General features: G+C 40.1%; 1 protein-coding gene across 1 annotated transcript in view; it reads right to left on the bottom strand.

The window, feature by feature from the left end:
• Nucleotides 1-20,868, bottom strand: part of kif1aa (kinesin family member 1Aa) — a 50,623-nt gene extending 29,755 nt beyond the window's left edge. Inside the window, exons 1-7 of the mRNA XM_080473983.1 lie at nucleotides 20,649-20,868; nucleotides 18,611-18,780; nucleotides 2,879-2,952; nucleotides 2,564-2,746; nucleotides 2,408-2,473; nucleotides 2,150-2,328; nucleotides 201-312 (exon numbers count right to left, since the gene is read on the bottom strand). Of these exons, the coding sequence (XP_080330109.1) occupies nucleotides 201-312; nucleotides 2,150-2,328; nucleotides 2,408-2,473; nucleotides 2,564-2,746; nucleotides 2,879-2,952; nucleotides 18,611-18,716 (720 nt within the window). The 5' untranslated portion in view covers nucleotides 18,717-18,780; nucleotides 20,649-20,868. The remainder of the gene's footprint in view (nucleotides 1-200; nucleotides 313-2,149; nucleotides 2,329-2,407; nucleotides 2,474-2,563; nucleotides 2,747-2,878; nucleotides 2,953-18,610; nucleotides 18,781-20,648) is intronic.
• Between the last annotated feature and the right edge of the window lie 389 nt (nucleotides 20,869-21,257).

Raw genomic sequence — 21,257 nt, 5'->3', positions numbered from 1 at the left:
ACATGCATCTTGATCCCAGAGGCTGGCATCATTAAAAAGCAGTTTAACATTGTGGAAATATTATCAAAACGTTCAAAAAGATCATTGATTTCCTTTGTTTACATTTCAGTTGGTGTCATCCATCAGTGCACAGAAAGGAAGGAGCAGTTCAGGGTTGAATAAAACCAGTTAGGATGTGACTAAAATCAAAATGTCTCTACCTTTTCAGACGTGTTTTCTGTGTCTGCGTCGTGGCGTTTCTGAGTGAAGATGATGTTAAAAACCGCGTGTGAGCGACTGCTCGTCTCGTTCATGTTGGTAGCAGCCACAGTCCTGCACACAGAGAGCCCGTATACGTCAGTCTGTACTCTCTGATCAACAAGCTTCAAACATATTGAAAAACAGATGGCTTTTACATGTGTAAATAACATCATTTCAGTCAACAGAAATGAGTAGAAATGTATCATCACGCAGAACGCTTGAACTTCAATCTCACACGGATAATAATAGAGATTTAGTATGATCAAAATGATATGGATTGTAATCCGATGTAATCAATTTGCATTTATGAGTGTATTTATTTCTTGTCATTAAATGGTAGCTCCATCAGGTATATTTCATAAATCCAGTGTGACATGTTCATTGGGCATAGAAGAAAGTTTACTGGGCATTCTTGGGTTGTCACTGGCCAGCTGGAGGTAAAGTAACTCAATATTTCATGACTCTGACCTTATTTTCTTCAATTTATTGACCATCAATTGCAATATTGTTGTATTTGTAAGTTTTTGTGATTAATCCCTTAAATAGATCATTTAGGGCACATGTTATAGCATCAGATTTTTCTACATATAATTTAAATTTAGGGGGGAATAGAACAAACAGAATGAAGACAGAAATAATTCCTTCATCAATTGTACAATGTTGAAACAAATTATGAAAACTTCTACTAAAGTGCAGTCTTTGGGAGACTATCAATTGTAGAATTCAAATATAGAAAACAGCAGTAGTTATTTTGAAGTCCCAGACATATTTAGCATAGTTTAAAAAAAAACACTTCATCGTTAAAAATAAGATTAATTCTTTTTTTTTTTCTTTCTCTCTTTCTTTCTTTATTAATATCAATGTTGTGACATTGTGTACTATTTTCATTACTGTGTGTTCTAGATTTTTATTTCTATCCTTCCATCCTATGAAAACTGTTGTTTTGGTGCAGATCATGTACTTAAGGCATGCTACTGCACATTATACTATGTATATGTGTCGTGTGCGGCAAATAAAGGACTTGACCAGACTTGAATCTGTGCCGAGAGCAATACCTAGCAGTAAAAGCCACTGAAACTGTATCTTGTATAAAAAGAGTATTGCAGATGGATCGAACACTGAAATACACAAGTTTTAATGTCAAACAGACATACCGATACGAACCGTGACCCAAGTGATACGGACAAACTAGAAAAGATAGAATATTGATATTTAAATGGTTGATTGTCTGTTCAGTTTCTGTTTTTCACCCCAGGGTATCGTTGACTCCACATAAGTAAAAAGTCCTTCTCTCTTTTACCCTCCGAAGCTTTTTGCGGCCATGTTTACGAGTACAAGATAGAGGCTGAGAGTACGCTGTGCTATAATCTATTCCACCTTTCCCTCGTGTACTTCACTGAAACATGATGCATTTCATCAGTGGCGTACCATGAAAACAATGACATCATGTTAATGTTGCTCAACCTGATTGATCATTACTAGAGTCGTTATTGTCCCTTCAACAAGCCCCACATAAACATTTATTGGTCCTGAGCCATCAGTTAAATTTAATAAAAAATTTCCATGAAATTAGGCGGTGGCTCACAAGAGGCTCACTAGAAAAACTAGTGTCAAACTGAAGCAGCAATTGTTTAAATATTGTGATTTTTGTATTATTTTGTCTTGAAATGCTCAAACAAAGGAGATTTTGTATAATCCAATTCACATGCAACTTTGACACCCTCAGCTTATGAACTCACAAACATATAACATATATATACATATATATACATATACCATATCAAATATGCGACAGACAAGCTGAGCAGTACCACAGTGAACATGTGAAATTATTATGGTGATCTTAAAATCTGTGTTCAATCTATGAGAACCCTCTAAAGCAGCAGGATCAGCGGAGGGCCCCCTTCACCTGGCTTTGTTGCCAGAGTCCATCAGGTCCTGGATGTCGTTGTAGGAGGTGACAGCCAGCTTGGACAAGTCCTCCACGTACGGCCCCATGAGAGGATGCTCTCGCACACGAAGGTTTCCTTTGTTTTTGGGGTTCAGCAAGTCCCGCACACGCTCACAGTAGATTTCCATGTAGCTGACCTGTTCAGATTCATAGTCAGTGTCAACACTCCCAACAGGGGACTGAACAAAGGAGAGGAGAAGAAAGCTGAGCGCTTACCTCCACGGAGTAGGACATACTGTTGTCTGTGTTATAGTTGATCTTCGTGAAGAGGTCTTCACAAAGCTGAGAGGAGAAAAGAGAAACGACGTTGTTATTAAAACAGTTTTGCTCAGATTTCCTTGGACGAGTCGAGTAATTTTGGAGTGTTTGTACCAAGGGGATGATTCCTTCTTGGTCCTTCACATCCTGTTTCCCCATCATGGTGTAGGACTTGCCGGCTCCTGTCTGGCCATAAGCAAAGATGCAGACGTTGTAGCCTTCAAAGGCGTGAAGCAACATTTCCTCTCCGATGTCTTTGTACACTCGCATCTGGGACGCAAAGTTGACATCCTCGGGCTGTGGACACAGAAACAAACGATCAGGTGTGGAAAGGACTTTGAATGTGTTGTGAAGCTGGTATGCCTCTCCTCCAAAGCGGCGGTGAGAGTCGGTTGGGGTGGAGCAGCGCGGGGGAGCAGAGTGGCGTACCGTGGTGTGGGACCAGTAGGAGTAATCAAAGTTGAAGCTCTTGTTGTCTTTAGCCTGCTTGGGGTTGGCGATGGCTGAAAGACAGGACAAGAAACACGGGTCAGAGGAAGGGTGTGAAACTGGATGCGAGCTGGGCCGGTGTCATGTGATGACAGAGGAGGGAAGGCCACGACCTCCTCTTCTTCAGGGCAAATCATTCCCTTGAAAAGTATTAACTTCATTGGAAGCAACAATGAAGGACCCTTTTCTTGAGGTAAATGTAGACTGAAATACAGGTTGTTTTTTTTATCAGCCGTGTAAAGCTAGTTGACAAACTGAACATTTATCATCATAATCGTAGTCATGAAAATGATCCCTATTTCAAATATTACAAGTTTTAATATTATTTAGCAACAATTAACTGTGATTTGACAGATGTAGTCACATTTATAACCAGTAGTATTTTTTATTCTATTATGCATTTATTTTACCATTTATCTTGTTCATTTATCAAAAAATATATTATTTATTATTCTAGTTTATATTCTACATTGTCATTGTTGAGGCATTTCCTTCCATTTAAAAATATATATTTCTGATTGATTTGAATCAATAAACACACCAAGACTAAATATGAGCTACATTAGCAGGACTACACTCGATAAACTTGAAGTAATATTACTACACTACTGATGACTATGTTGTGCTTATTTTTAATCAATAGCACAAGTCATAATGAATAATGTTATAGTTTAATAGTTCTAACTTCTAAATGAAGTTATATTTAAGAACCTTGTCAAAAGTTTAATACAATTAAAAATACCACCATATGTGTGTCTATTTGTTGATTTGTAATAATTATAGTTAAAAAACAACTAAAAATATATTGGCCTATTATTTCACTGACTGAATCAACAGTTACAGTTTTATACACAAAAAGCAAAAATGCAATTCACAGACTGTCATGACAAAATCACAACTGACCACTATGACCTGCCTTCGCATCTTGTTTTGTATCCTTCTTAAAGTTTTTAAAAATGAATTATTATTTCGACCTATATATGTATACCAAAATACCAGTTTTGATCATTTCACTCTCTCCTTCCATTTTGTTTCCCGTATCAATCCTGCAACAGTCCTGGGAATGAAACAACAAGCAGCCCTCAGCTACATCCTTTGGCTTCAGTTGCTCTGATGCTCAATTAAGTTCTACCTCTGTCGTTATAATATTTATCAGTCCCTGGTGGCTGATATAATTTCAGGTCTTCCTGTTTCTGCCAGCTTTTCTGTAAATCACATGTGGCCTTTAAGCACAAATCGATAGTCAAGCCCACAACGAGCCATTAAAACCTTCTTTTTTCTTCTCAAACACAAACCTCTGGTCACTACACATTAATTAAAATACATATTATACACTGATCTATGAGGGTCTGTGCTCATTAGATATCACAAAAAAAGAGTTTAGTTTGTAAAATTGGTAGATATACAGGAAGTATGACACCCTCTCAAATCATATCCTATTGATTTGAGTTGATTTGATTTGATTTGAAGTTTTTATTTCGAACATGTAAAAAACAAAACAAAAACAAAAAATCTAATTACATAATTTACATCCAACTTGACTTAAATTCACAATAGATAGGTCTGTATTCATATTCTATGGTGTACTGTGACTCATTAGGCCATGGTACACTTCTACTTTAGAGCGTATATGTGTTATTGAATCATGGTAATTAATTTAGGTTATTTATAACTCATGATATTATATGTGTTAACTGTATACATTTACTTCAAAAGCAACATTTGTCCTTGTTTAAATAAATATTCCCAAATGCCATGAACTGACCTGAAGTATAACGAACAGAAAGTGTTCTGTGTATCGTGTAGCAGAGATATGATACTAATGTTCACAACACAACCAGTAAATCTTTATCTTACATATTTCAACATGACTTTGTACTCAAGTAGCAAAACAATGAAGCTCCAACAGCTACATGTTATTATTAATAACCTCGATTAGATGAAATAAGACTGACAGTCATTTCCAATGATGGAGAGGACTGTTGGCAACAAAGTCTGATGTGAAACATCTATTACAACTAATTTAATTCCTTCTGTACCTTCCTGACCGTCTTAATTGGCCACCACACTGGTGAATATGACACTCATAGTGCTAAATTCCACCTGATGGGTCTCTGCCAGCTGTTTGTGCTTTTCTACACGTGTTAAGCATAATGTGAAACCTAAACTCTGTTTAGAGAGCGTTACCTATTACTGCACTGGGTATCTTTTTATTTTTAGAGTTAGGGTTTTTTGGTCTATTTTATTAATTGCTCATAACGACAGCAAGTTGAAAATTAAATGAAAAAGCTCAGGAGGTATAAGAGACTACTACTACTACTACTGAGAGAAGGGCCAGTTAATACTGAGAGCAACTGATGACAGATTAAAACTCTATCCAGGCCTGGTGCCAGGCTGAAATGACAGAGGCAGCTGTTTAAAATTCTGAAAAGGAAATTAACTCTTCACCGTTCGAGTGACTATATTTCAAATGTATTTTTGTTTGTTTCAAACTGATAAATGTATGTTGATGACAATTATATGACTGAATTGTTGTTTTGCCCTCTCTGTTCTGTTAGAGCATTGTTTTGTTTCAGCCTGATTGACTCATTGAACTTGCATAAATCTTGTTTGATAAATAATCTATGAAAAAGCGGCTTCGGATAATCATTGGGCTCATGAGCATATAGTCAATATTTCACTGTCAGCCAGGAAGAAAGACTATTTAAGTTGGTGAAATATTTCTGCATTTGGTCAGTATCGTGCTTCTTAACCTGCTTTATTGTGTCTAAATGGCTTTTAAAAAGTGTTTTCACTGACTTTGAAGTAATAGCATCAATTGGTATTTTTACAAAAGATCCCCATAAATGGATATATGTATACTGTATGTATGTATGTATGTATGTATGTATGTATGTATGTATGTATGTATGTATGTATGTATGTATGTATGTATGTATGTATGTATGTATGTATGTATGTATGTATGTATGTATGTATGTACACTACCCTCTGATGTGCACAGAGATACACACACACACGCACGCACACACATATACACAAAAAGTAATCACATCTACATTTAATACAATAATTCTTAGTTCCATCTTTATTTTGTTTGTTTGTTTTTTCTATTAAAAGGAAAAGGTAATTGTGAACATGCCTCTACTTGCACCTGCACACTGAACACACACGCACATAGTAAATAGTGCTGTCCATGGTGCTGAAAAAAACCTACATATACATAGTTACTACTTTTTTATTCAATGCACATTGTTTTTGGACATTTGTGTGAATGTATGGTGGTCAAGTAGAGGCACTGTTGTACAGTCATGGTGAATTTTGCAGACTTTCCTGATTTGTGGTGGTTAAAACACGACCACTGTTATGTGGCTGTGCACACAGCTACAGAGGGAAATCCTGGTTTGAATTGCCAATATAATGATCAGCTTGGTAGTATTGTTGCATTTTTGCATATTGCATCTGCATGGACAGATGATTGACGACTAATTAGGTGAAGACAGATGAGACAGATAATTAAAACATGTCGAGTGGTTCTCACTACTTTCCCAGACTACTTCCAGAAATTGCAATGAGCTTGTCTGAACTATTCAAATGGATCCTAAACGCAACACAAAAAATGTGGAGTTGATACTTGATTTTGTTGTTTACTTGATCCGTGTATTAGGACACTTTTGAATCATTAAACAAAACTAAGCACTTGTGACGTAATGAACTCGTGAACAAACGAAACGAGACTGAGAAAATGACACTATGATGCTTCCACACAGAATTACAAGACAAAACCTAAATTTTGCAAGCTGCACCTTTAAAATTTGCCAGCAATAAATTCTTTCAATATAAAACATGGTTATATTTATTTACACACCTAGTGAAACATTAGGGACACAAATATATAATATTTGCAATAGACAATTAATACTACAACATTCCTTAAGTCGACAACATCAACGTTTTCAACACACTGCAAGGCTGAAATCAAAAGTCTTTTGTAGAAGTGGTCCTCCATAGAGACAATATCTGATGCGGTCTGGTGATGCCAATGATAAAATAAAAATGCTTCCTCCTTGCTCCCAGAGCTCCAGACCATTTTCTCTGCTAATGCAGATGCGGTCAATAATAGAGCAGGCTAAGTACGGAGTGAAGTACGTGTACACACACACCGTTATTTCCTCTGCATGCTGCTACTGTGTTTCCAGCCATGAAATATAGGCCAGTGTGGCCGGCTTGGGTTTCAGGTTTCAGGTCCATAACTCAACGTGGCAAAGAGATCGGACCTCATTTACCGGCCATGACTCATCAACGTATTCTGGCAGAAGGCCAGAGACAAACACAGAGAGGCCGCGGGTCATTTATTTGCCATCTATCAAAACAGCGGACAACGGAAAGCCAACATTGATCAAGTCGTGACTGATAATCACTTCGCTCAGCATGTGTGTGCCGTGATGTTGTTGAGAGGAGTTGTGGCTGTTTCACTACACATCTGATAGTACCATGATTTCTATGTATATATCATCTTTCTCACGCAGTTGTAAAGAGCCACCCTACTGCTAATGAAGAAAATAAGTTTTTTTTCCATAAGGTACAGGTAACAAAATATTCCCATAAATAAATAATGCTTTTCTGGATTTAAGCCCTAAAACAGAAATAATAAAATAAAGTGAAACAGAGACAGAGAGGACTGTACCAATCCTCTGAAATGAACCGATATACCAGGATCCAATGATTTCCCAGAAGCAGAGCCTCTGCAACACGACATCTTCGCTGCTTACTCATCTTTAATCGCGTTGTGATTCATGCAGCCGATGCTTCAGCGCCACAAAGCCAAGTGCCTTGCACTCAGATAAGGTAATTATTTTACAGTGGAAGCGACGGGCAGCATATATGAGGGTCATGGGGAGACACAGGGCATGACCGCTGACAGCGTGCACGTCTTCCTCTGAGGATCGCTTAGAAGCAGGCAGGCCACGTCTTCAGCATTTATCATCATTTACCATCTGCCGTTTTTTTTCTTTTCTTTTGTACAATGGAAACACTTTGCAGTAGCTGTGTGTCCAGTTTATAAATGGCAGCATGTCGGAGGGGGTAATTAGACTGGCTGCAGCCACTGTTTATCTTCTGTCTGTGTTCTCACAAACCTCGTCACCAGATGACGAGTTTACTCGAGTGCACGTCACAGCCACACTTTTATCAGCACATTATTTACACACAATGACCACTTCGAATGTATGACTATAGATTTACACATCATACTCATTTTTAACCATATACAACAAGAAATATGGCTTCATTTTATTCAGGAAATTCTGAATTTGTTCAATTAAAACAAGTGTAAAACATTCATTTGATTGCTGACTTGTTAACATAGGATCTTGCAATCTGTCAGAAAACAATGTACTTTTGACTATTTTTTCATTCTAGCCGTGATCCTCAATATTCAATAACCTATAAACAATTAAAACCACTCATTTTATTAATCTATCAAATATTTAAGTATATACACATCAAGCTATAAAGATTATCCTTACAATTTTTCACAGTCAATAACCAAGACATACTCAATATTTGATAGGCATTCTTATTGTTAATCTGTACACAATTCACATTGTAGGGAAATTTATTTGGTTTAATCCCTCTCAATGTACAGTCAGAACAAAAATGACTCAGAACGAACTTAAACAGTTTTAGAAATCGATCTTATAGCGTAATGAGAGCCCGTTCAACAGTTTGGAACTACATGCACTGAAGTGTGTGAATAATGTTTGGTGCATAGACGTGGGGGGTAAAAACAGTCCTAATATGTTTAATTAGGTTGTTTGCTGATACAAATATGACTCATGGGGCCCAATCAGCAGCATTTCTATAAAAAAACTAGAAATTCCGGAGGTGTCGGGATCATTTTTGGTCTGAAGGTAACTATGCTGTTATTTTAGGATTAGTTTTGCATGTTTGCTTTTTCACCACCAATTCAAACTTGTAATAAGCTATTGTATTAAATGTTGATTAAATGGTCATATTAACTTCACTTTGTGCTTTTACTGTTACGTTGTACAACTTGGAACTGGTTGTCTGAGTAATATTTTTCTTTTTAAATCACACTCTGACATAATGAGATTTACACTGTTTACATATATTGAGACGGTGCTTAATCATACTCATCAGACAGACTTCCCCCAGCTTTACACTATGCCTACTTGATCAGACACCACTATTCATCCCTGGAGCCGTCACCACTGTCTCCTAGCAGTTTTCCTGAATAGAGTGACAGCAACCTGGCGCTGTTTCATTTCGGCTGCTACTCAGTCATGTTTCCAGCATCCGTTTATAGCACATTCCATGTTTGTCTTCGTCAAAAGCTGCTGGGTCTTCATAATTGTGACTGAATGATGCTGGTCAGACTGTCACGGGTGACCTGCCCCAGTCAATAGGAGAGGAAATGTGGCTGCGTCAGCAGGTCTGACTGAGGGGCTGTGAACCCACTGACAGCGACTGGAGGGGAGCCACATGGATGTTGTGTTCAGCTTAAATGTTTGACGTCTGTGTTTGGGAAGCCCACAAGACATTTGTATTGAAGAGCAGTTAACATGACGCTGACTTGCTTGTCAATGGCTAATTGTTGAAAAAGCTGCTGCATGTTTGTGTGTAAGTCTTTATAAGTGTTTGTAACATCAGTGTGTCTCTACCTACAGAGCTAAATTTATATTCCATGTGTTTCTATAGACACAGAACTTTTAACTCTGTAATTATCAAAAAGTACTCACTTGGCATGCAGTTGTTCCAGAAAAGGTTCAACAGAGTGTGGTTTGTGTGAATTTGTTTTTCCAAATACATGAACGCATGTGAGTGACTGTCTGTCTCTCAGTGTTTGCACTGTGAGGGACTGATGAACCTGTCCAGTGTGCACTCTACCTTCCACCATAAAATACCAGTATAGGAGACCTTAGAGATCAATAAAGCCCAACAATTCCCCCGTTGTGATGAAACATAAAGTCCTCTAAAGAGAAGCTTTTTTTACTTTGTGCTACCTGAGTGAGAAGAGATGTCAGTTAGCTGGAAAATAACAAAACTATCAAAGGTAACCACGCCCACTGCCACAATGGTTTGCACAATGCTCCATCACATACAGTACATTTTCTAACATGGTGGGTTAGAGGTGTTTCTACAGATATCATAAGGGATTATAGTGGTAAACAGTCAACTGCCCGACATGGTGGAAACTTTCTTGCAGCACAAAAAGAGAAACTCTAACACCAACTATTTCCACCTAGTAGTGCTAAGGAGAAGGGGGCCCCCATTATTCTTTAAGGTCTGTCTCCTGCATCTTAATTAGGTCAGTGTGGGAGGGAAGATCCCTCTAACAACAAGATCACTGCCATTCTCCTACGTTCTGGGAACTGAGCTATTGACCCACACTGAAGTTCAGGGAGCACAAAGCGGAGCGCAAGAAAACCCCCCCCCGATAAAAATCCAGAACTCTATCTTCTTTCCTCTTTCTTTGGCCCAGACTGGGGAATGAATAGGGGGTATTTACACCCGGCCCCTTCAGACACTGCAACCAATAGGCTTTTTCATGACATCAGCCTGCTCACATCCTCCAGGCCACATCCAGAGCTATTGACTCGCTTTGAGAAAGAACAATCTGCTCTGCTCAAAGACCTTAAGTCTCACTGAAAGCTGCTTTGTGCCTCTCAACAGCATGGAGATTTTTATAAATGCCAACATTATGTGAAATATGGTTGAACTAAAAAACTGTACACTTAGAAACTCTTTTATCTATCGAGTCATTAAGTTTTTTTTCGCCTTGTAAATTCTCACCAATTAAATTCTTTGTCTCATATGTTTTTAATATAAAAACTGTTTTGTCGGCGAGTTGGAAATGTTATAAGGTGCTTATTGCTCATTGGTACCTTCTTTAATTACATGGAGAAAACATGGGGAACTGGTGATCACATACAACCCCCATCATCTTGTAATGAACTATGTGATTATTACTGTATTATCAAACTCATTTAAGATGAAAAATATAAAGCATGCATAATGATTTACTAACCCAACTTAGAAAAATTGGCACCGTCAAAATTAGCGTGTTAATTGTGGCGTTAAATTAAAACCGTCAAACTTGTTTAAAATAATTAATGCAATTATAGCAGTTTTGTTTACTTGCAGATTTTTTTTAATTCCCTGACCTTTGGTCATGTGAGCAGCCGAGCCACCCTGGCTGCAGAGCAGCAGAATACTGCGTAATGATGGGGGACGGAATTAGGCCTGTCGGGATAATCAATAAATCAATTAATTGCACGATAATTAAAAATGAGCGCGATAAGTTTGCCAGGCTCGATAATGTTTCATTTACCAAAGACGTCACTGTGAGCGGCGCTCATTCTGGTATTAGTGAACGGTGCTCTCACAGTTTAACTTGTTTTAGAGAGTTGCCAGATTTCTGAGGCTTCCAGTAGAAAACCCGGGTAAGGCACACTCTAAACGGGCCTTAAACATGTCGGGTGAAAACAGTCAATCTGGCAACAGCAGCCACCAGCGTCGCACCGCCGCACACATCATCAAAATGCAAGGCACCACGACAAAAACGAATAGAAGACAGCCGCACTACCTCAGACTCTGTCTCCACGATTATTACTTCATCTTCGTATGGTTACCGTACTTTCCGGACTAAAAGCCGCTACCTTTTTTTTTTTTTTTAACATGTTTTGAACACTGCACGACTCGCTTTTTCAAGGGTTAACAAGCTTCATGCTGCTGATACGTGGGTGATGCTTTCAGGTGCATCACGTAACTCCAAAGCTCGCAGCAACATATTGAAAAAAAAAGAATAATGAACGACTTCATTTTTGGAACTATGAATTTAGAACTATCTGTTTTTTATTTCCTTTTCTTTTGTTGAATTAGTAGCTATAAAGATGAAGTTTCAGGCTCAGTTTACACCACAGTGGTTCATGTAAAAATGCATCGTTTTTGCGTTTTCATTTCAGAAAAGTTTGCCGTTTACACAGCAACATTTTGAAAACGATGTCCATTTCTATGGGAACTGCAGGAACGTCTAGCTTAATGGTGCCATTTTTTGGAGAGAATTTAACTTGTGCATGTGGGTGATCCTACCAACTACTGACAAGAAAGTGCCTCGAAAAACCCCTTAAATATTTCTTAGATCAGACATCTATAACAACAACCATACATACATATTTTGTTTTTGTCTGAAAAAGCAAAAATAGATGCAGCATAACACGATTGAGGTCATTTGCCTGAGGTAGCAGTGAATATTTTTAACGTGATGACTGATCACATGCACATTGTGATTGCTGTGCCTAAAGGATATGCTGTGGAGAGCTATGTAATATTTCAATCTTAAAGGCTCGCACAGACAAAATCAAACAACAAAGAACTCAATACAGATGTTGCATAAATATTGCAGGAGTGATTAGTGGTGCAGGCGCTAAAATATTCATGATATTTTGGATAAATAACCATTGGTTATGTACATGCGATGACTAAGTGGGAAAACAGGACTGCTGCTGGTACAGTCAGGTTTATACAGGAAATCACATCTCTTTGCAGTGATGCAGGCTTCAAAACTAGGAAAAGACAACAATTATGCAATATCCTGAGACTAAAATCGAATCTAAGACGACATGTCGACTCCTATTACAACACTCGATATCAATGGTGTCGAGCTCGTAGAGCAGCGTCATTCAGCTCAATTCGATCTGCAGTCCGAAAGACTTCAAATGAGAGCATAAATAACCACAACTCTGGATGTTTTCATATTGTTTTAGTACACAGAAGTATGAGTATCTATGAAAATGATTATAAACATTGAGTGCAATTACAGTGGTGGAATCTGCTTTTTTATTTCAGTCCAAAATATAAAGAGTAAAGTATCATATGCACATCAAAGAAAACAAGCTGTCTTTCTGATAGGTAAACAAATGTTTTTGCCCCGCCCGGCCACTAGTTGGCATTGTTGTGCTCTATCAACAGGCATTTCCTCCAAAGAAGAACTAAAGAGAGACCGGAAGTCACACCCAGTATGAGGAAAATCTGCCACTAGGTAAGCGTTGGATGGATCAGAAAACATTTAACAGTAGCGATAAATCCAACTGTCAATAACTGTCAATACTGTGATACGTGAGAATTCTTTCGTAATCACCAAACGAAATATAAAATTTAAAAGGACCACGTTTTTTTTACACCTCTGAAAACAAGACAACACTATGATGAATTATATCATAGTATTATTACACTCATGTTCAAAAGTATGTCAGTCAAAATTCACAGTGGTTTGGGGTCAATTTTGCCTGCATACGTTGCTCAATAACATTTTAGATAGTGGGAAAACTATAAAACTGGATTTTACAGATAAACTCTGGCACTCCAAGTATTTCATTAGTAAATATACTGAGAGTATATTCCCTGTGGAGTGCTGGAGCTCTGAACTAAGTTTGCACTGCTTGATGAGACAGGGCTGGCAGTTAAATACTTGTATGCTACTGTGGAGACAGAGCAAAAAGCCAAGGATGTGACACCACTCCTACTGGAGGGTTCTAAATTATACAAGCAGTCGAGCTGTGAGCTTGTGTGTTTTAGTCTGGCAAAAGCAAAAAGGGGGAAAAAAACTGAAAAAATCCCAAATAAAAATATATTAAAGGCCCAAAACAGCCACCCAGCTTGTTGTCTAGTCACCCATGACATGAGCGAGGAGGCGGGAGATGGCTAAATTAGGCCAAACGGTAAATATTTCAGGACGTCTCATCCATTATTGACGAATGGCTTTACCTTGCTAAGCAGACGACATATCGAGTGTCTTTCCAGTCTCTTCGCTCTGTGCTCAGTAGAATCCTGGGAATCCGCGGTGTTACATGTACTATGTGCTCTCAACTGGAGCACATGCGATGACAACAACAATAAAAGTTTTGATTATCTTAATTAAAACCGTCACAGTGCAAAAATAATTAATCCAAATGGCACTATTGACTATTGACTATTGACTGCAGCACATTTGTAGTAGTATATTTATATTTGATTTATTTTTACATCTGTCTTTTCTGGTGCAACGCTATACAAACTACATTCTTGTTTTTTGTTTATGTTGCTATCATTTCTAACTTAAAAATTAATTTTAAACAATTGATGGCTCGTGTCAGAAAGAGTTAACCGATCATTCTGGAACAAGTAATTTAATATTAGCAATAAATGATCATATATAATGTGTCGTGCAATAAAAACAAACATGTACACACAAACACAAAGGCTACATAATTTTCTAGCATATGTCAGTATAACCACTTCAGCAGCAAGAGGCCTTTTACTTTGAACATAATCAAAGAGTCATGTGACATACGAGGGGCGTGACACTGAACAACAAACTTCAATTATCCAATACTGTATGTTAGTGAGGTCATTATCAAAAACGCTGCATATATTATTAACTAGTATTAGATGTGCTAATACTTTGGTTGCACCTTCGCTCCTTTCATTGACTTTCTCTCTGGTAAAAATGTGATTGTTCTAGTTTTTTGGTTTATTTTTTTCCTAGTCTTTTGATTGCATGTTGTTTGGCATGCTATTCCCTATTACTTGTTGTTCCCATGTTCTGCTGGTATTTTTCATTCCCCACTTGGCCTTCATTGTTCCTCATCTGTTATTTCTTGTCTGTTTCTCTGAGTTCATAAGTCACCCCTGCATTTTTGGTTCTTCCTTCTGGAATTTCTTCGACTGGGGAATAATTTCCCACGCCATAAAGCTCCAGGTAGTACAACTCCTGACACCAGTCTCTGGTGGCGAGGACCATTTGGAGAACATCAGAAAATCCTGGTCGTCCCTGGGTCATGATGTTGGGTGCATGGAGCTCAGGAGCAGTGAAATTAGGGTTCAAGTGGAACAGGCTTTAGCCTTTAGGAAGCACATCCTGAACTTGTTGCCACATGTACCTGTGAGCACCCTGCATGCTAGCTTAATGGCTGCAAGCTTCGTGCCAGCTCTCAGGATCCTGCAAATCACTCAGAGTAGATGGCACAATAGATACCAGGGAACATTGTTTCCGGTGGGCACGGAGCCAGCACTGGGTTGTGTTCCTCTGTTCTTCTCCAAGGGGGTACAGGACTGCCTGCATCAGTCCATTTCCAAGGGACCTTTGAGGCTGTTTGACATCTTGTTTCCAGGGGCTGCTTCCCCTGACGAGCAGTACTGACAAACTAGGCCTAACATCATTTCTAATGGGGCTTGATGCCACCAATCAGTGCAGCTCCATTTCTCTGTTCTTCCCTAAGGGATGTGATGGCCTGCCTCTTACTATTTCTAAAGGAGGTCCAGCTGGGTCCAACTCTGCTTGTCCCTAAGTGGAACCAGAAGGGCCTGCCTTGAGACGACTCTGTGAAGGTCCTGAAGGTCCTGCCTCCATCAGTCTCTTTGTCTATCTTCTAGGAGATCTTCTAGGGAACATCTTTGTCTGGTCTCTGAAACAGCTCACAACTCCTCTACTGGTCTCTGAGGGTGTCCTACTTCCAGAGTAGGTGAAGTAGGGGCAGGTGCCAGGTCGGCCATCTTTGACTTCAAAACTCTAGGAGGAAGACGCCAGGTCCGAAGGGTGGCGGCATGGTGTTGACGCTGTGCCGTTTGTACTCTGGGGGCCAGGAGATCGCGCCTTCACCTGTTCCAGCAGTCTCGTCAAATTTGATCGCCAGGACAATCGGATTGATCAACTGCACAGGGAGGTCCAGGGGCACCAGATGATCCTTGAAGGTACCTGAGAGCCCGTTTACAACCCCATCCATGAGGGCCTCCTGGTTTTAGCTGCTTTCCGCGGCCATGGTCGAGATCTCGACCGCGTTGTGAGCCACAAGGCAAGCCCCCAGTCTTGGAGAACCCACATCTGTCAGCCTCTCTGCTGGTTTGTGAAGGGTTCGCCGAGGGCTTGTCTTTACATGCTCCAGTGCCCGATTCCGAGGGGATTCTGTAGAACTCGTCTTTGCATGCACTGCTGCTCATGTTGAAGGCTGTGGCTATTTGTTCACTACCTTCAGCTTCTTGCTCAGCAACCAGCGGGATTCTACGGGTACGTCCGAATTGTCCCTCCAAACTCCTTATCTATCGACTTTACCTTAACCCCTGGATGGCGTCACGGGGTTAATGAAAGGTCTTAGAAGGCTTCCTAAAGTAGTTAGTGAAAGGCGATCACGTTAGTCTGGCAGACCATGGTGGGGAAAGAACTACAAGTTTCCGAAAATGGACTACAAAAAGCGCATTTGGGTTTTATATGATTTAAAGTTGTTCAAGGCAGATAATTGCTTTGGTAACTTACATGATCTGCTCCCTTTTTCCGACATCGTGAGTTTCCCTGAACGCTCGGCTGAGTGGGTCCCTTTAAATGTCCGCAAGGAATTGTGGGGCAGCATGAGCTGGCCTCCTTTGCGAAAGGATGCATCAGTGGTTCCTAAGCTAAAGGAGGTTCTAAAGGAAGCAACGAGCCTCCTTTCCTTAGCTTATTGAGAATTCGGACAGTCCTTATCATGGCCGCCACACAAAACACTTCCGGGTTTCAGGAAAAGTGGATAGTTAAGGAGTTAGGAGGGACAATTCGGGCGTACCTTTCGTCTGGGAGGCAGATCAGACTGGACCACTCTTCTGAAATGCCAAATTGAGTCAGCTGTGCCCTTTATGAAATTCTGGTTTCAAAAGATAAAATCTGTTTTATCTTTTGCTCAATTTCTTGTTGGCACCTTGTTTTCCATTATAATCCATTAGATTCCTGGTGTTCTTGTCTGTCATGTTATTCTGGTTTGAGTTTCTAATTATTAATCCATTCTGGGCTTAATGCCCACTGTGTATGTTCAGTTCAGTTTCGTGGAGAGAGATGGTCTTCTGCACCCCCTTGGCTGTAGTGAATTAAATTTTTTTGACTTATATTTGCCTTTATATCATCTCAAGCCATTCTACCCCTTTTCTTCTGACCTCTTTCATCAACAAGGTCTTTTTGGCCAAAGAGTTGCCATTCAGTGGATTTTCTTTCTTTTTCAGACCACTCTCTGTAATCCCATGAGATGGTTGTGCATGAAAATCCAGGTAGATCAGCAGTTTCTGTAATATTACGACCAGCCTGCCTGGCACTCACAATCATGCCACATTCAAACTTTATTTAATTGCCTTTCTACACCATTCTCTTGCTTGCTGGGAACTTAAGCAGGTCATCTTGACTATGTCTACATGTCTAAACAAATTGAGTTGCTGCAATGTTGCTGGTTGAACAAGTACACCTGATAAGGTTGTATTTTGCCTTTCCTGTTTCTCCCAGCCTCGTGGTTTAGTTTCCCACTTTTTGAGAAGGCTTTCATTGTTCTGGGAATTTGCTAATCTTTACTGAAGGTGTCTGCACCTTTGGTCCTTTATCCACGCCCCACACAGAGAATGGCTGTGGAGAGGATATCTTCCAATATTACCACTTTGTGGCAGAAAAGTAAAGCATGTTTCTTTCTCTTTGATGAATGTTGCTGTTTCACTGTAAGTTGTACAAATTGTGGGAATGTTGGATATTTATGAAAAAATATAATAAAAATACCATTCTCATACAATTCTGATGCACAAACTATTACTATGCTCATAATTGTTGGTCATTCCATGTTGATTTGGGTTTAACATTTTCCAAAACTAACATTTTGCTTACAGCATTGTAATATATCATGACACCACAAATCATAACTTCCGTTCTGTGATTATGCCTTGTCAAAATTCTTGTTAATACACACCCGTAGCAAAAAAGCTGTGACTCTGACTATATTATTCAAAAATAATGTTTGTAGAATACAACCACACATCAGACTTCATCGTTAGATGGAAAGTATTTGTCTCAAAGACCAAAAACCAACTTAAATGACATACTGCATTAACTGTTACGAGCTTTGATTGATGTTGGACAGTATTCACAGGGAGTGTAGTGATACCAAATGGTTTAAAATGACAATTAGAGTTTGAGATGGTGGCACTAACCATCAAGAATTTTACTGCACTTTTACAATTAAATGAATGACAGCTTTATCTCCTCCCATTGTTATATGTTCTGTTCTGCATTTGTGAGGGATATGAATAGAAAGATCAATTAGAAAATGAAGAGTAGAGAGATTTTTTTAATCTAAATAACAGGCCTCTCCCAGAATAATTTTCAGTTTGAATTTGGCAGAGATTAAGTCTCCTACAGTGTGATGTTCAGGAGCTTTACAAAGCAGGTGATTAGGATTTCATAACTCCTTTATTGTTCGCTCTGTTTAGCAGCTGAGAACATGGAGCCCTGAGGTCATTAGATACATGTCAGTCATTCAGAAAACCTCAGCTTGGTGACATTTTTTTCTCAGACAAAGTAAATTTAGATTCCTCTGAAATGAAACGCGTTTTTTTTTTTTTTTTTCTAAGTAGTGTGCTTTTATATTGTACCTTGAAGCAGGTTTTGTTTACCAGCAATTTCCACAGTCACTCTAGGTGTTATGCAGATTTGCAGATCAAGGGGTGGCAACAGTACAGCTCAACAACCTTCAACTTGCAACTCTTGCTTGTGGAGGAGTCGTGTAGCTCAGGCTGGCTGCGCCCAAACCATTCCTACTGCTCAGTGTCTGTGTATCTCCAATCTGATCAACATAAACAGAGAAGAAATGTGCTGTTCGGAATACTCACTGGTGGTGTTTCCAGACATCTGAATGATGCATTTACTGTCTTTTCCAATCTCCCTCGAATTGAAAGGGCGGACCCGCACCGCCACTTTCACAGAGGCCCCCGCCATGGTGCTGACTCCTCACACCGTGGAATGCCTGCTTTAGTGCCCGGATGTGGGGCCTGATGAAGATCTGCAGAAGGGAAAGCAAAGCAGTCTAATTGAAACTGAGTTAATATTAATACAGCACTTAATTGGAAAAAAAAACAAAAAAAAACAGCACGTTTTATATATGTTTTATACGGACACACACACACACACAAAAAAATCTAAGTTTACAAAACAAGTGATTTAAAAAAAAGAAAAAATGTTAAGTCATCAGCTAAATCATTTATCCAGGATAGGGCCGGGTGGAGCAGGAACCCACGTCAACTGACTCCACACAGACAGCAGGGTACGCCCTAAACGCAGCACCAGTATATCAAAACCAATTCCTGTTTGCTATAGGATTACTGCTTATACAGTCATAGGAAACCTTAAAGCCTATAAGAAATGTGCGATGATTATCAGCAGGTTGTCAACAGTTGATTTTTCTTCCTCGCTACCATACTTATATGTGCCACCATGAGTCAAATACCATGTATATTTGTTTTTGTGTGGGTTTTTTTCCAAGTTTCAGCACTTGAGATACTATCAAATGTAGACAGTATAGTTTGTAAGCTGTCATGTCAAAGAAACAACAAGACATGAAAACTCTGATGAAGTCTGAGTGTTTCAGTCTGTGGCTGCCATGATCCAGACAATAGAGGAGGGCAGGGCAGGGCGGCGTGGCTCGAACATGAAAGGACCGTGCATGGTCAGCGACAGTCAAGAGAGTATGGATAATGAAGCTAACAGTAACAAAAGAAATGCAGTAGCAGCAGCAGCGACAGCAGCTGCAGCTAAATGTCAGGGCATTTCTCTAGATGACAAAGGCACTGAAACCTGCCACAAATCCAAGCTCTAGCTCAAGTTTCACCGGCAACTCATCCTAAAAAACACTATACATCACACCCTGATGTAATCTGGGCTGGTCAACAAGAAGTGTGACTCATCATCATCATCATCATCATCACATCCAGCTCATGCTCCCATCAATAACTTCATCAGTTTTCATGTCCAAGAGCCAAAAATCATTAAGAGCATTTTCTTTTTCTTTTTCTTTTAACCTGTTTGCTTCTGGAGTTTGTGACTCCGATGTCTGACGGTGGTGAATTTGCTGTGTCACCCTGCTTTCTCCACACCCAGAGGTTAATTTGTGAGAAGTGTGAGGTGTAACTCTCCTGGAAGCTGGGGGATCACTCACTAAAACAAGAAGCTTCCCTTTCATCACCTCTTCTCGCTGAAATATCATCCTCACGCAACCTTAGATTGAAATTATTCTAGAGCACACTTGTAAAACAAACTGTAATCTGTTTCATCCTCCCTTCTAAAAAAAAAAAAAAAAAAAAGAAATAAAACAAATCCATGGATATAATCTGCTGCTCAGACCAATCAGCTGATGTCGCAGCTCAGCTGCACAGCCACCATGTTTCTCTATAACACACATATTCCTGTGTATTTAACCTTACTCCTGACATTATGTCACTTTTCTGGAAGAGCCCATATCAGGCAAACACTTTACGATTAATTCCTGTTTTCCGATAAATGACTTCTTGCGTCATTTCACAGGTGATGAAACAACATCCAAGGTGCGTTTGTGTGTTTCGGAGCATAAAGATGCTGTGAAAGACCCTCCGGTGGGTGGGTGGTGCTGCGGGTTCATTTAGCTCAGCTCGCTTGTATATTTACGTGTTTAGGAGCATATATATGTTGTAACAATCCCCCTCCAGAGGGTGAGTGGAGCTACGGGGCAGTCGGGGTGTCTTTCCGGGGCTGACAGCCTCGTCAATGGCCGCACCCTCCGCCGGTCGGTCTCTCCCCGGAGGTTCAACACCGAGCGGATAAAGACCGCCTCGTTAAAACTGCAACTCCGGCGGGACAACGGAGAAATAGACGGATACGGAGATGGAAGGAACGTACCTCCGCAGTGCCGAGAGGAGTAATTTATCCACCTCTGTCCTCCGCCTCCCGGTCCTCCGCCGCCCAATAACCTGCTGCTAGCGGCCGCTCCGCTCCATGAAGCAGAGGAGGGAGCCGCGCCGAACGCCTCAGTCGCCCCCGAGAGCCGAGCGGAGGCTGCTGTGGGTCTGGGAGAGAGGCTGCAGCCCGCTTTCACACGGTCAAAATGGCTCTGTTGTCTGGCTGTCTGTGGCGAGGATGCTGGAGGAGATCCACCGAGCCGGTGACATCACCGCCGAGGGAGGTAACAGCATCGATGCAGTGGTGGGAAGGAGAGAGAGGGAGGGAGGAGGGAGGGGAGGGAGGCTGATGGAGGGAGAGGAGGGCGCAGCAGGAGGAGCCCCTCCCCTCCAACACCTGCTCCACATCACTGTAGGCCACCGGGGCTCCAACACACTCCAACTATCCAGACAGACCAGTGACTTCTCTGTTTTCATGACAAACGTGAACAAAATTAACAAAAGATTGCAATGTCAACACTGAATGTTATTTTCAAACATCCTTCAAAATAAAGTGAAATTCCCCCAAATCATGTCCTTTGTTCTCTCTATCCATCCATCATCTCTCCAT

Source organism: Lipophrys pholis, assembly GCF_963383615.2.
Source record: "Lipophrys pholis genome assembly, chromosome: 10".
In the NCBI taxonomy this organism is placed as follows: Eukaryota; Metazoa; Chordata; class Actinopteri; order Blenniiformes; family Blenniidae; genus Lipophrys; species Lipophrys pholis.
Note: the sequence above shows the minus strand (reverse complement) of the source record. Positions and strands in the feature narration are given on the sequence as shown.